The sequence below is a fragment of the Sinohyriopsis cumingii genome, chromosome 17 (assembly GCF_028554795.1).
Source record: "Sinohyriopsis cumingii isolate HCF-2022 chromosome 17, ASM2855479v2, whole genome shotgun sequence".
Taxonomy (NCBI): Eukaryota; Metazoa; Mollusca; class Bivalvia; order Unionida; family Unionidae; genus Sinohyriopsis; species Sinohyriopsis cumingii.
In genome coordinates, this window is record NC_142977.1 from 2,156,078 (window position 1) to 2,172,355 (window position 16,278).

At 38.6% G+C, this 16,278-nt stretch overlaps 1 protein-coding gene across 5 annotated transcripts in view; it reads right to left on the minus strand.

The window, feature by feature from the left end:
* Positions 1–9,031: 9,031 nt before the first annotated feature.
* The window catches only part of LOC149777648 (deoxycytidylate deaminase-like), an 82,972-nt gene continuing 75,725 nt past the window's right edge, over positions 9,032–16,278 (minus strand). For 3 of the 5 annotated variants that reach the window (XM_089938706.1, XM_089938708.1, XM_089938710.1), the window contains one exon: positions 9,577–12,852. In XM_089938706.1, the coding sequence (XP_089794832.1) occupies positions 12,773–12,852 (80 nt within the window). In that variant the 3' untranslated portion in view covers positions 9,577–12,772. The other 2 variants (XM_089938709.1, XM_089938707.1) reach the window with 1 other exon arrangement.

The window sequence follows — 16,278 nt, forward strand, 5'->3', positions numbered from 1 at the left end:
TGGAACGTTTTCAACGCACTTTGAAAGAACGCATGTGGAAATATTTTACGCATCACCACACTCTGAAGTACATCGACATCTTACCGCACCTGGTGCAAGCGTACAACCAATCTTACCATCGAAGCATTGGACGTGCCCCGCAAGAAGTGACACCTGACAACGAAGTGCTGATGTTTGAGCGCCTGTTTGGTACGTCCCCGACGAGGGCTGTCCCCACGAAAAGTGGAGAGTTGACCGTAGGAGATTGGGTGCGCATTGGCAAAACCAAACGCACTTTCGACAAAGGTTACTTACCTAACTGGACGACCGAATTGTTTCGTGTCACTGGACGAGTGCATGGCCGTCATCCTGCCATCTATAAATTGGAAGACATGAACGGAGAAGTGCTCAAAGGAACGTTTTATTTGCCCGAGTTACAACGTGTCACCAAAAAAGAAGACGACGTGTACGACATCGAAAGCATTCTCGAATGCAGAACCCGTAAAGTGGGCAAACGACGTGTCAAAGAAGTCAAAGTACGTTGGAAAGGATATCCACCCAGTTTTGATTCTTGGATCGACGCTTCGCAATTCATCGACTATAAAAAGAAGTGACCATCATGCCCTTTCACACAGACGCAGCTACGTCGACAACTCCTTCACCCAGTTCTTCTCTGCAAGATTTACAAAAACAACCCTTGTGGGTGTGGTGTGGAGAACGTGTGCCTAAAACGCAAATCGTCTTTTTCTGCCAAATCTTCGTGCTGTATTGTGTCATCGGGGCAGCCATCGCCAATTTGAGTTTGCAACAAGGAGACAAACAATTGTGGACCATTTTATTGAGCAGTTTCATCGGTTACCTGCTTCCTAATCCCTCCCTGAAATTCTCTTCCAACGGGAACCACGGAAACCTTGTGTCCAGTGCCAGTGCCCGTCACCACTCCAACAACAACAACAACAACCCCATTTTGAGCGGAGACACTCCTCTGACGTCTAGTAACCCCTCGGACAGCCACAGAACTCTGGAATTATGAGTCACCAAAACCAATTTTACTTAACCTTACCCAGTGACAGTTCCATGGATGTGTTTCCCCACAACACGTTGTGCTGTTACACGGCCAAATTACCTCAGGCCATCCCATTAGATCACGAAGCCCAAAACATCACTGAAACTCAAAACTTTTTTTACGTCGAAATTCTGGACCAAACAGTGCAGCAAACCATGATGACCACTCATCAACATAAATCACTTGCGAAAACCCCAATACCCCGTAGCAGCAGTGACCCTTCTCCTCCTTTTTACGTTTATGAATTTAAAATTAACCCAGGCCATTATTTTGGTGGTCAACATCTGGTGGAGGCAATCGCTGACAAATTCCATGCAGCATTTGACACAGTTCTGACTGCACTAAAAAAACGTGTCACCATTGAGTACCACAAAGTGTCTCACCGTCTACTAATCAAATTTGAAAGTGAGGAAAAAAGTATGCGTATTAAATTTTGCCCTGAATTGTATGACATTTTGGGTGGAGACCTCCATATGGTCACGGATAAGCAGACCAAAAAGATTCACATGGGAGACATTGACAACAATGGGCATTTTGCGAGGTATTTTCGTGTCCCGGTAGAACTGAACCAGGGACTGAATTTGATCTTCGTGTACTCCGATGTGGTGGAGTACAGCGTGGTGGGACACACCTCCGTACCGTTACTGCGTGTCATTCCTTTCAAAGTGAATTCTGCCACGAACGATAACCAGGAGAGTGGAAACACTTATCACGTCCACCGCGAATTTGTACATCCTCACCATTTGCCTGTCAGCAAGTCGTATTTGGACACGGTCAACATTGCTATAAAAGGAGATCTGGGACAAAATATTTCATTCACCAAAGGAAACTCCATTTTCGAAAACGGTTCTCTCACGACTCGTCAGTCATGTATCCAGTGTACCGAGGGGTTGCTCGACAGCGAGGACACGGTTTAGGAGATATGCTGAAATCGGCCTTTCCTTCCGTGGCCCCGGTGTTGAAACCGATGGTGACACGCGGATTGCACGCCTTGAAAGATGCAGCACTGACGCAAGGCAAAGAATTTCTCCAAAATGTCATCATCGACAAACAAAACCCTAAAGAAGCCTTCATGAGGGCAGGCAAAAATGTCTTGCTGCAAACGGGCAAAGACCTTTTGGGTCGACGAGAAACACCTATAAATGCCCTGCACGCTACTGAGTCAGGCATTCAGCAAGGACAAGGCAGAAAGAGACGACGAAGAAAACACCCTTTCACCAGCCTTCACACTTCTAAAGCTAGAAAGGCAAAGAAAAGAAGAACTGTTCGAGACTTAGACGTTTTTGATTATTGAGAAACAGAATAAAATGATGCACCGAGAGTCATGCGCTTGTTCCAAGTCGGAACTGGATCTGTTTGCCATGCCCCCTATCATGATGACGATGCAAGAATCCCAATGGGAGAATTTCACCCTCTCTCCTCATTGACAGATTCCGCTCCCATCGAGTTTGAAATCAAAGGACAGCCCGAAGATTACATCGATCTGAATAACAGTTACTTGTACTTGAAAGTCAAAGTTCTATATAAGGGAAGAGATACTATAGTAGACGAGAAAGTAGCTCCCGTCAACAATTTCATGCATTCCTTGTTCAGCTCAGTGGATTTGTACTTGAATAACAAACTGGTCAGCAGAAGCATGGATACTTACCCTTATCGTGCCTACCTGGAAAATCTCTTGACGTACGGAATAGACGCCAAGAATACTCATCTCAATGCCTGCGTGTTATGGGAACCTGACGATGCGGGCGAGTTTAACGAATTCGAACCTGATTCAAGCAAAACATCACACAATGCGTGAGTTGAAGAACGAAGAGACAAAATATTAAATGGACAGAGTCTAGAACTGACGGATCGTTTCCATTTGGACATGTGGTTGCAAGAGAAATATTTGCTGAACGGTGTAAATGTTCGCTTGAGACTGAATGGCAGCAGTGCCGCGTTCCATTTGTTGACTGATAGTGCTGGCGTCAATCCCAAAAGCAAAATCGAGGAGGCCAAACTCTACGTACGACGCGTGGAAGTGTTACCTAAAGTGGGAAACGACATCAGTCAGACGCTGAGCAGAACGACCGCCAAGTATCGCATACGACACGTGGAAGTGAAAACGTTCACCATTCCCGCTAGCCATCATTCCATGATCGAAGATCATCTGTTTCAAGGCCAGTTACCCAAGCGTTTAATCCTCGGTATGGTCGAGAATTCAGCCTTCAACGGAGCCTTCACTGAAAATCCTTTCTACTTTCAACACTTCGACGTTAAGAAAATCGAAGTCAGTCGCGATGGCAAGACCTTGTGTACCCGACCTTTCGAACCTGACTTTACCAAGAAGAATTACTTGAGATCGTACTTGTCCTTGTACGAAGCCACCGGGCAGTTAGGAACCAACACCAGTCACGGCATTACGTACGAAGATTACGCAGGAGGCTATGCTTTGTGGGCTTTCGATTTCACTCCTGACCAGGGCAGCGACGAGGGACATTTCCATCCTATAAAATCTGGCCAGATTCGTGTGGAACTTCAGTTTGCAAATCCTCTGCCAGAGACAGTGAACGTCATCCTGTAGGCAGAATTTGATAATACCATAGAAATCAACAGTTTGAGAGAAGTCATTCTAGATTATTAGAAACCATGGAAGACTGTTATCCCTCTTTACCTAGTGGAGAAACTTTGGAGATGGAATGTGAGGAGACCGTGGAAAAAGAAGTTATCATGATGAAGTCATGATGGCCAGAACAAGAAGACCATTTAGTCTCCTGTTTTGCCAAACACTTGGTCGAAAAAATGACGGAATTGATCAAGAAAAATTGCTATGGATGTCAAAACGATCATCCCAGTCAAATTCAACACGATAAATGCCTGATGCTGAGTCAAGAAGAATAATTGGACGAGTATCTGGACGAAGCTTGGAGTCTCATCTCGGACGAAGTCGTGTTGCACCAGTGGTATAAAGACTTGCGTGAACATTCTTGTCCACCATTAACCACTCAAGAGATCCATCGTATCGCAGCTCTCCTGAATCAGAGTGGGGAGACGAAGCGAAGAAACGGTTATTTGTCAGACATTTTCAAGCAAAAAGTCAGGATCGAATTGATGACTTATTATTACCTGTGAAGAAGAAAAAAAAAACACACAAAACATGGATACCTGGGAACTTTATTACCTTTTGAACCACAGTTCCTATACGGCTTCTTGGAATCCTGTCGCCTGTGCTAAAGATGAACTCCCTCATCGCAAACATCAAGACCATCTAGCTTATGTGATCAACACGGACGACAGTCATCTCCCAGGAACCCACTGGGTAGCCGTTTACTTTCCTCAAGAAGGATGTGTGGAATATTTCGATTCGTACGGATTGCCCCCTTTGGAAGACGATATCATTGACTTTATGAGAAGAAATGCTCAGACCACCCGATTCAATAATGTGAAATTGCAAGGCACAGATTCATTTGTGTGTGGACAATATTGTGTGTATTTTCTGCATCATCGCAGCCTGGGCTATTCCTTAGAACATTTAGTGACTCATTTTGATCCTCGTTCTTCTTCTAGAAATGATGTGAAAGTAGATCAATGGTTTTGTGACCATTATGCTTATCTTTTGTCTCAAGCTAGGAAACGTAGAGTCCATCAATGGCCTAATGACTTCCAACAGTGGAAATCACAATTTCATTCACAACGTTGTCAGCCCTGTTTAAAGTAGAGTGTTAATTGAAAAAGATGTTTGAGATTTGAAAAAAATGTTTGATGTTATATTGTTGGATTATTGTTAAAAATGTTATAGCTGTTTGTTAGTGTTAAGTGATTTTGAATAAAAAAAATGTTGTGTTTTGAAAAAAATGCCTTTGTCTTTTGTTTGGCTATAGGAATCTTGATTCATGCTCTTTGACTTCTTACTATCCCTCTCATGACACTCACTGAACGTTGCGGCTCGAAAAACGTGGAGGGATGTTTTCCTTCACGTCTGCGCTTTGACTTTAAAGCCGGGGGTAGCCTCCAGTCTAACCATCCATTGTCGACTCATCCTCCTACGAAGATGTGCTCCAAACTAGCTAAGCTAAACGAAGCCTACGTGAATTTGCATAGGGTCAGACACAGTCTGATACCGAAGCCAGAAGAGATAGAGAATGTGAGAATGTTAAAAGTCACTGAAGACCTGATAGAAGAGCTCTTCAGAGAAGAAGTGAACAGGAAGAAAGAAGAATGGACAGAGAAGTACAGACTTCAGAAACAGCAGAGAGAGCAGCAACAGCAGCAGCAACTTGAACCTGACAGAGGCTTTGTCGATTGTCGTATCGACACCAAAGAATTCTTCTTCTCTTTCCGAAGAAGCAGACCTATCGCAAGAAAGTCTATCGTCAGAGGACATCGCATTCTTAGAAACTAAATGATTGCCATAGCAAACAAAAAAAACCAGCCCTTTCCAGGGCTACCCAATACTCTAGAAAAGAAATAACAATCCATTTGCCAATGTGTGTATGTAGAGTAGTGTGAATATAAACACTGACTCTTTTGTGGTGTGAGTGTATGTGTTTGTGTATATGATTGTGTGTTTGTAAGCACTCACGTACGTTTCTGTGGATAGTAGATTATGATCATGTTTTCTTTTTTTTGCTGTTTGACGTGTGGGGAGAGTAGATTTGGGGTCTGTTTATTGCTGCTCAGCGCATGTGGATAGTATATTATTTTTAATGAAAATTTTTAAAATAGTAATGGGTAGTAAAAAAGTGAGTGAGTGTTTCTTTTAGGTCCGCGCGTTTGTTAGGTCATGATCTAGGTAAGATCAATTTTGTTTTAGGGTATGTTTTCCTTCACGTCAGCGCTTTTAGTATATATTGAAACTCGCTCGGCAGTCTAGCTACCCTTGTTGATTGATCAACACTTGAGAATGAGCAGAAGGCTCGCAGAACTTCATGTGCACCTGGAATATGCCAGGCACATATTAAATAAACTGGCTGCGGAAGCCATTGTAGAAGAGGGAAGGATGAAAAAGGAGGAGAGAAGAAACAAAGAAGAGGTGGAGAGAAGAAAAAAAGAAGAGGAGGAAAAGGAGAGAGGAATGGCTGTACCACAACCACAAGAAGAAAATTTCAGAATCCCAGAGACAGAAAATTGGGATTCTGAAGCCACTTATCCCGCCTCTGCTCTCCCCCAAAAAAGAGTGAAAAGAGACGGGGGAAGAAGATGTGTGTGTGGTGCCAGGCCTGGAAGGTGCCATCATTAACCAGGTGACATGGAGTTCAAAAAAACAGCCCTTTTCAGGGCTACCCAAACCTTTAGAAAAGAAATAGTAATCGATTTGCCAATGTGTGTAGGTAGAGTAGTGTGAATATAAACACTGACTCTTTTTTCCTTGTGTGTGTGTGTGTGTGTGTGTGTGTGTGTTTGTAAGCGCTCACGTACGTTTGTGTGGATAGTAGATTTGGGTTTTGTTTATTGCTGCTTCACGTATGTGACTAGTAGATAATATGAAATGAGAAAAGTAGGGGGATGTTTTCCTTCACGTCCGCGCGTTTTAAGTGATATCGAGGTAATATCAATTTTATGTTTTAGGGGGATGTTTTCCATCACGTCCGTGCTTTCACTATAAGAACCCACAGTATTCGTCGTTCAAACCATTCTACAAAGAATAAAAAAGAAGATGGCTTCAAACCAACTTGATAAAATGAAAACATTGCAAGACGTACTGGACAATTTGGGTATGATGGAGCAAATGTTAGTGAGGTTAAACGAGGATCACTATTCTTATAGTCCACATCGAGTGAAGATGGAGATCAACAATTTAAGAAAAGTAAAGGAAATGATCAGTGCTCTGATGAAAGAAATAAAGGAGGAGAAGGAGGATGAAGTGGAAAGGATAAGGATGAGAGTATGGAACGAAAAAATTGAAAAGGAAGAAGAAAATGAGAAGAGGAAGAAAGAAGAGGAGGAGAAGAAGAAAGAAGAGAAAAAGAAGGAAGAAAAGAAAGAAAAGAAGAGAAAGAGTGTAGGACAGAAAATAAGAAGCTGGTGGAGAAATAGAAGAAATTAAAAGAAGAAGAACCCCAAAGGCCCTTTTCAGGGCCACCCACATTTCTCGAAAAGAGATAGACTTTCAATTGCCTACCCCATTTTTTTATTATTTTTTTGTTTAAAAAAAATAGAGACCCCTCCCTGTTTCAATTTTCTTATGCTCCCTTTCCATAGACCCATCAGGTCGGGACCCTATTAAAATAGGGTCCCGACCCTGTTCCATTTTCAATTCCCCTTGAGGCTAGAGTGACCCAAGACTTTTTCCCCATGTTCAATTTCCATTGAGGCTAGAGTGTCCCAAGACTTTTTCCCATGTTAAATTCCCCTTGAGGCTAGATTGTCCCAGGGGGTCCTGTAATGCTATTTCCCATTGAGGCTAGGGTATCCCTATTCACTACTCATATGTTATCATTTGTGATTATTTGTTGAAATGCCTCTTTAATCGGTTCCAGTTGAAAACGATATCGGATTATTATATCTTCTTTGTGCAAATGAAACTACTAACATCATTTTAATGAATAATTAGTCAAGCTTTATGTTTACTGTCAATGTGTCAATGTCTATAGCTATTATGAGTAAATATAGCAATGATGTCACAGTTTGCATCTGAGGATTATCCATTGGCAAAAAAGAATGATAACGTGTTCATATCGGTCATTTGGAATTAATGAAATAAAGAAATGATGAAACAAATATTTTTTTTAAGATACAAGGAGAGCAGTTTTAATTGAACGCAAATATTGCTTTTCATCAGCTTGCCTGCAGGACGAAGAAATGTCAATAGAGTTAAAAGCAGGAGAAATTAGGCCTATATTACTGGAAACCCTTGGGGATAGATCAAGATTTGTTTTCAAATGTCCATCAAACCATAAATTATAACTTTCATTTCTACAATAGGTATTGAAACAAACAACCTTGCATTGAAAAAAACAAAAGTTGAATTATGAAAACAGTTTTTACAAGTACATTCAACACTTTACGTGCACTTTATCGATATCTTAGAAATATTTGCATCGGCCAAGGAAATTGATGCGTATTGGATGTAATGGCAGCGTGTAATGTAAAGGTATTTGCTCCTGCAAACAAAAATGTAAGAGGATAGTTCCAGGGAAGAATAAGTAATAGAGTTAGTATATAGCATGACATCATGGGGCTTCGTTAAAAACAAATATATTTCCCTTAGTCATGTAATGCATATCGTAGAACAATGAAAACGCATACTGTCCTAAAATATATTGTTGAAGTCAACCAATCAAAACTCGCTTATGTTTGATCCCTAACAAAATCCACCCATGATCTAAAACAAAACTTAATAGATAGTACTAAACACTTCTCAACAGGATCTATTTCTAAGTTTCATTAATGTACAGTTAACAGTCACAGGAACTGAACTGAATACCGTCAACCTATCGTAGACGTCAATGCAACCGCTACATACAACAGCACCATTGGAAATGGTAACTGGGTCTTGTCAATTAATCACTTAAAATAATTCGTATTACATTCATGGTTATTTGAGAAAAGCATTGCACCAAGCCGATTTCTTCAATTGTGTATTCTCTAAATTTGCATTAACTACATGGTGACTATTTTGGAACAAAAAGATAAAGTCTTAAAAGATAAAACAGCTGCGCATGGCGCATGCACAGACACTTGTTTATGTCAGTAAATGAACATAAAACTTATTAATAACACCCGATCCGCGTCTCAAAACAGTGGGACGCACTCTCTCTCTCTCTCTCTCTCTCTCTCTCAAATGTGACCCAATGATGCTTTTCTGCTAATATTAAAATAATAAGCATGACATTGTTACACAAAAATAATAAGCATGACAGTTGTAAATAAGACAAACACGTCAGCATCAGCTTTTGTTTATTTTAAAAACCTTATATATATATATATATATATATATATATATATATATATATATATATACACACACATACATACATACATACATGTCCTGATGACAAAGATATGTTTTTGATTTAAGATCTTTTATTTAAACTTCCAGTTACAAGGACACATTTTACCTTTTCTAACATGGTTCATACAAAAATACAACTCGGATGAGAAAGGGTTCAGAAAGTAGACGAAAACAAAATACTAATGTCAAACATGACCCAAGTCTTGTTAAAATTAAACTACGTCCTAAATTTCATTTAAATGTATGATGGGGGTCAAATATTACAAAACGGTAATAAAGCTCGGCATGTGGATCATTTTGGTATAAAAGATTTAAATCAATATGTGGGCAACATTTCCAGTTACGTTTTAAGCAGAATACATTAGTCTTTAAACTAACATTACTACAGCGTATAAGTAACGCGTGGGATTTTCTATCCTTCCAAAACGTCTAATAACTTTTCGTTAAACTTTAATGATTGCTTGACACATTTGTGCTGATACATAATCATCTGGCATTTGTATTCTAATTCTTCACCAAATGAGGTATATTTACAGCATTCTAAGTGCTTTCGAAAGGCTCTCTGGTTTACGCTTTGGTTGGTACTTCCTGAAAAATAAATTACGTTATTGGTAATCCCTTGTGACAAGCATATAATGATAAATTAGGTCCTTAATAAGCAATTACAAAATTAAGAAAGTAATAGGAAATGTAATACATAAAGAACCCTTCCAGCTTGTAAACGGGGCAAATCGTGTCATCCTTTGTGAAATTTCTGAGCTTTTAAATGCACGGAGTGGGGAGAGCACGGTCATGCGACTTTTCGTGAAACACCATATGGTCACAGAAGAAATCATGACGACAATCACCTTTGATATTTTATAAACATTTAACCCAAAATAAGTAAATCTGACATTCTTACAAACGTTTATTTTTACGACATCCAGCACTTGGATCTTTTAAAGCGTTTCAATTATCTGCGGTCATATTCCTCGTTATATTTTTTTTTTCTGTTTTGTCTGAGAAAAGTCCTCGATACAGAATCCTCTTAATCATAGAAATGGATTAGTTTTCCATTAAAAGTATTTTACAAAAATGATGATAATGTGTTTTACCTTGTTTACTTAGTGGAGAAAGCAATAATCCACACAGTATGTTTGCTTGAAAATGCGCGTCAATGCCGCGAAATATCTTTTACTTTGAGCACGTGTGCATTATGTTGCATCACAGGACAATCGACATACTAGAAGGCCCAGAGGTTGTTCCAGACCGTAAAATACGCTTTCAAAGAATTACACGTGCCACCGTACTCTGCAATTCACATCAACTTTACTTCGTCAAATTGGCTTTCATTTTTCATTTACAATAAACTGCATCTTGAAGTTTCATTTATTATTAATATGAAGAAACAATATATTTTTCCGAGAAAGTGTAAATCGAACTAGCAATGTTCTCGTCAAGAGCATGGGGTTATAACTGATTTGTCCTCTGACACAAATTAGAAAGCAAATGAAAGCATAAAAATGTATAATTTATGTGTTAAATGTATCCGATATGCTTAAAATTCTAGCTGGCCAGATGGACTGGCTATTCATTTTGTTGCCCAGTCAGGCGTGAAATTGGATGACAGCTGACCGGCAACCAGCACGACGCTGTTAGACAGGGTGGCTCATCTGGCCATCGTGTCTAGTCTCCAGTTTCATGTTCTTTGCACAAGGCCGGTGCCTCCCAGAAATCTGACATTATAAAGGGACTTCATGTATTACTTACGTAGGAATTGTTTTCTGAACCTGTCGACTATGGATTTTTATCTGCATTTAATGTCACCAGTTTTAGCTACTAATGTCGTATTACAGATGGAACATATTTTAGGTGGAGACCGGGTTTAAATCCATTAACCTTTGATTTAGAAATCCGAGGATTATATCACTGTCGCTAATTCTGTCAATTGCTATTACTTCATGCCTAGTGTATGTAAAGATTAGTTTTTGCTGTTCTACCGATTCCAATACAACTGATTTGATTTACACAGCTAACAATATTTATAATCTTACGAAAATAGGATGTCTGACTAGTATTTCCATAGTAGGGCACACAAGAGCTTGGCTTCGTTCCTGTGGCATCTAATTGAAAATCCAATAGTAATGAAAATGGCAAAGTGATTATGATATTCCTTTTATTGTTTATTCCCTTATTATGGAAAATGGTTTAGCAACGAGCAAATGTCATGTGGGGCAATTTGCATTCCAGTTCGTCAGCTAATTAATTTTGTTATATTTGTTGTGCTTGGGTAGAGACCACGCCAACAATGTTCCTAATATTTCGAATTTAACTAGTGACCCAGTTTTTGTCTTCTTAGCATCTACTAATATATCTTGCCTACGTTGTCCCTCTGGTGTCAGACAATCGCTTTCTGAGATTGTTAAGTCGCACATTTTTCTACTCATTGCAATTACAGGGTTTTCTACCCCACCCTCAGTAGAAGTAGCTCTGTTTGTGACAAAAAACATTGATGTGGAACTAATTTGTGGACGCATTATAGACGGCGTATGTCGACTACCGCAGTCAGCCGTTTCGTAAAACTACAAGTTGTTATCTCTGTTTTGTTAAGTCCTTAAGAGCAATACATTTGACTGGCAAAGGTCTTAAAACATGAAAACAAACTTTAAAGATCACATTGTGCAAATGCTAATTTTTTCCAAAAAAATATATTGTCCAAAAACTTATATTTGAAGGATAAGAGGAAGCTAAAATTATAAAATTTTTATAAACAATCGTGATTTTGCATTATGTCAAACCAAACATTTAGGCAAAAAATGGCGTTTATTTTCTTAAACGTCAAAACAGCACTTTACACCATAGAATATCATTCGCAAATTACCACTTGTGTAATACACACACACACACACACACACACACACAACACATGTAAAACTTTCTAGAGAAGTACAAATGTAAACTTGTGATCATATACAAATATATACTAGTCTCTTAATACATCGCCAAAGAAAAATGTTTTCCTATATTGTTTTGGTGGTTGTACTGCCCAAGTCTAAGGCAAATGCAAAGGCATTTACTCTACCAAAGATTATTGTAAGATGATATTTATGGAAAGATCACAATGATAGATTTATTGCAACCTATGACCATATATGGGTTTATATAACGTCGGCGCATGGCAATAGTGCTTGCAATAGCATGCATAATCCATTTTGTCATGTTAAGCATCACGCTGAACAGGGAAATTGGAATACTTTCCTAAAACATATATTTGCACTGAGCCAGTCGGAAATTGATATGTTATCATGTGACGTACTAAGCATTTGTGGAGCTTGATTCCTTACAATATCCATCCACACTAAAATAAAATCTCATTATAACCTACCTTTGCTAGTGTTAAGCAGGTATCCAACGATCAATTTACCAAACACGTTTCATCGCTGTACATTTAACAGTTTCACAGAAATTGAGATAAATGCATACAACCTAGCATATACATCAGTGCACTCCCTGCACACCACATAACCATTGGAATGTAACAAGTTCTTCCCGCTGCTTCACAGAAAGGCAAATATAAATGTATAGGAATACCGATTAATCAGTTACAACACAATTTATTTCACACTCATGTTTTATTATTGTTTTTTAAAAGCATGTCATCATACCAAATCTTTTCTTTTATGTAATCTTTGATTTACAATTCTATACAGGGTGACAATACTGAAACAAGGGGCGAAGTCTTACAAGTTACAACAGTTTTGCAAACATATGCACTTATTTATATCAGATTGGAACCCTGTTGATAACTCGCCCATTCAATACATGATGACTCCATCCTGTCTTCTTGGTAATTTGTATACCTCTGACACGTTCAGTCTCCCGTAACATGTATCAGCTAATGAAGAGAAATTCATATATATTACCAGTGTATGATTTAAATACTTTATTGACTATTTTATTGTCACTTTACGAACAGTAAATATTTTGATTGGTAGTTATTGTTTACTCCGGACTGGAATAGATAAGTGTCAACCAATACAAGACATTAAAGTTTAAAGTAGGAAAATCACTATTTGATGTACTGGACCTTTTTACTAAAAACTGGATTAATGTAGATAAGGGGAAACGAATCAAAGAAACTTTGCATTTTAAATATTCACCAAAACACTTAAATGGTAAATAGAGGCAAAGATCGTAGTAGTAAAGGTAATGGTAATGGCAGTAACAGAAGTAACCCTTGGAATTGGCATTTATTTCTAGCATTCTAATAGGTTTTCATTAAACTTTAATTTGCTTGACAAATTGTGTTCGAAGCAGAATCTTTTAACATTTGCTGGATAAAAGGTATCGATGCAGAATTCTCTTATCATAAGCATTGTGAAGCTCTCCCGTAACATAAAATTTAATTTGTTTATTATATGTCGTAAGCAATGAGCTGTACTGTATGTACAAAATCAATTTCGCAGCACAATTAATCGGAACAATCATCACAAAATTGATATCAGTTCCTTGTGTATTTTTGTTTTCTTCAGCAAGAACATGATTCTGTTTAGCAATTATTAATTTACCTGATCTATTGTCACTACCTTGCTTGAATTTCGTTATGCCATAAATACTATAAAATACATTCTACTAGACTACAAAACAATTGCTTCGTTTGTTTTTTATTAATACATTTTATAGTTTGAGATAAAACCCACCAGAATGGCATGGCTGCTACCATACATAGATAATATAGCTTCTGAAAGAGGAGATATTTTGAAACTTTGCATACATATCTTTAAACTCCTCAGTCCTTAACGTTGTGGCACAATTGAGTAAACAATATAAGATTTATGAGATGATGAAATTGAGTCATTTATATACAGAGAACTATTCAGTTGACAAGTGTTAGACGATGGGAAGAGAGGTAGAGTTTACAAACCAAATGGTCCATTTTTGCGACATATTACCACATGGTGCCTCAGCTTTAATCTTTTATAATCTCGCGCCTGAAAGAATGATTACTTTCCACCTGATGCATGAAATATGTTTTCTATTTGATATCTGAAAGGCTATTCTGCTTTGGACGAACTTGTGCATAATTCTTTTCCTTTCCGAATATATGCAATAAAATTTGTTTAAAATCGAAACCGACCAAAATCACCAAGTTGACCAATGAAGTCGATTCCTGTAGCCAGCAAACTCTGACTATGGTAAAGTTTCACAATATTGCTAGTAAAACCTAGTTTACTTTATAATACCAGAGAAAAGATTATTAAATAATTGACATAGGCATACACTATTAAAATTGCTTCAAATTTCAGTCACTTATGGTGAACAAAGTTTTTGGCTCTGTAGTAAAAATACACTGGGGACATATGATGCCAGTGAGTTTTATTAGGTCTTTCCTCGAAAACAAATGATCCTGTAATATATATGAAGTTAAAAGTGTTATATGGTCCACTGCATTTTATACTAAATATCAAATTATTAATGGAGATATATGAGTAGTAAAGTGGGTCACCCTAGCGACAATGGAAATTAGCATTACAGAGACCCCTGGGTCACTCTAGCGACAATGGAAATTTAACATGGAGAAAAATCGTGGGTCACTCTGGCGACAAGGGAAATTTAACATGGGGAATAGACTTTGGGCTTGTCTAGCGACAAGGGAAATTTAACATGGGATTTTTTGTTTGCTTTTTTTTTTTTAAAAAAAATTTTTAAAAAAATTTTTAAAAAAGGGTAGGCAATGGAAAGGCTATCTCTTTTCGAGAAATATGGCTGGCCCTGAAAAGGGCCTTTGGGTTTATGTTAATATTAATATTAACATAGATGGCATCTGTCACATCTTCTTCTTCTTAAACTCCTTCTAACTGCCGGTCCATACACAAGTACCCTCTTGAGACATCCTTGTCTTTCTATATAAACTCTCCTCATCCATAGACTAGTATCTGTCCTATCAACAACAGTCCACTTGGACCGGACATACATGAGCATGTCCGTCCTGAACATCATGGAAGACACAAGGGTTGAAGATTGAACGTCGGTCCACATCTTGAGGCTCCGAGAACAGGTGAATCAATGCAGTGAAGTGCGCTTATTTATAGGGACAGAAAGGATTGAAACGGATTGAGTTCATTCACCAATCCGAACACGCGTTACAAAATTCAGTCAGCCCGCATCCAATCCGAAGAGAGCAGTCTGTGACGTCACGTGGTCTATATAGATTCGCTAGCGCTTGTGTGCAGTCAATCTATGCGACAGTGATTCAACATGACGGAAACTCAGAAAACGATCCATTGGGCTGCACCAACAGGGGAGACCACCCAAGTGAACCCGGACTTACTTTCAGAAGAGGTGAATTGGGATTTTGTGGATTTTCTCTCCTCGCAAGAATTTGTTCCGGAACCTTCGTTACCTTCTTCATTACCGCAAGTGGAGAATTTTAGACAGAGACAGAAAGAAGAATTGGAGAAATTTATACAACGACAAAAGGAAGCGGAACAAGCTTTTCTCCTACAGCAACAGCAACAGCAACAAGAAGAGGTAAGAAAAAAACAACAGCAACAACAGCAAGAAGAAGTAGCAGCAAAGAAACAAGAGGGTGAAAATCAAACGGTCACGGTACTGTTGGACATTTCAGCGGAGTTAAGAAGTCTGAAACAAATGTATCAGACTTCTTTATTACGACCGAAGAGAATACGACCTTCCCGAGCTAAACACGTCAACCCTGTGACTAAGCCTACCGTACCACCCTTAGTGATTTCAACCCAATCATTATCATCATCATCAACATTACGCAGTCCAGAAGTAGGCCTTGGCCGTGGCAAAGGCTTAAGGCAGTTAAAGTTGATTGCTTAAACTCACCCCTTCACCATGAAGAAAAAGGCCCTTTTCAGGGCCACCCACATTTCTCGAAAAGAAATACAATTTCAATTTGCCAATAACTCAAAAAAAACCCCACCCATTTTACCCTTATAGTACGTGTCTGTGTATGAGTGCGTGAGTGTACGTTCTTATTTTAAAATCAAAACTCAAAGACACTTACCTTATATCATTCATTTATTCTTTTATCCATTTTTTACAATCCAATTCACAATTCACAACACAACACTTTAATAAAAAGTTCATTGACTTCTTCTTTCTCCTTGTTTAGTCTCTCGGTTTTTTAAATTTCTTCACCGTCTTTTCCTCATTATCTTCCCTTCTTCTTTTCTTCTTCTCCTGTTTCTTTGCCTCTTGTAAATAGAATTGTCTTCTTTCTTCCTCTTCTTCCTCTGAAGAATCCCCCTCTTCTTCCGAAGAATCCCTCTCTTCTTCTGAAGAATCCCTCTTT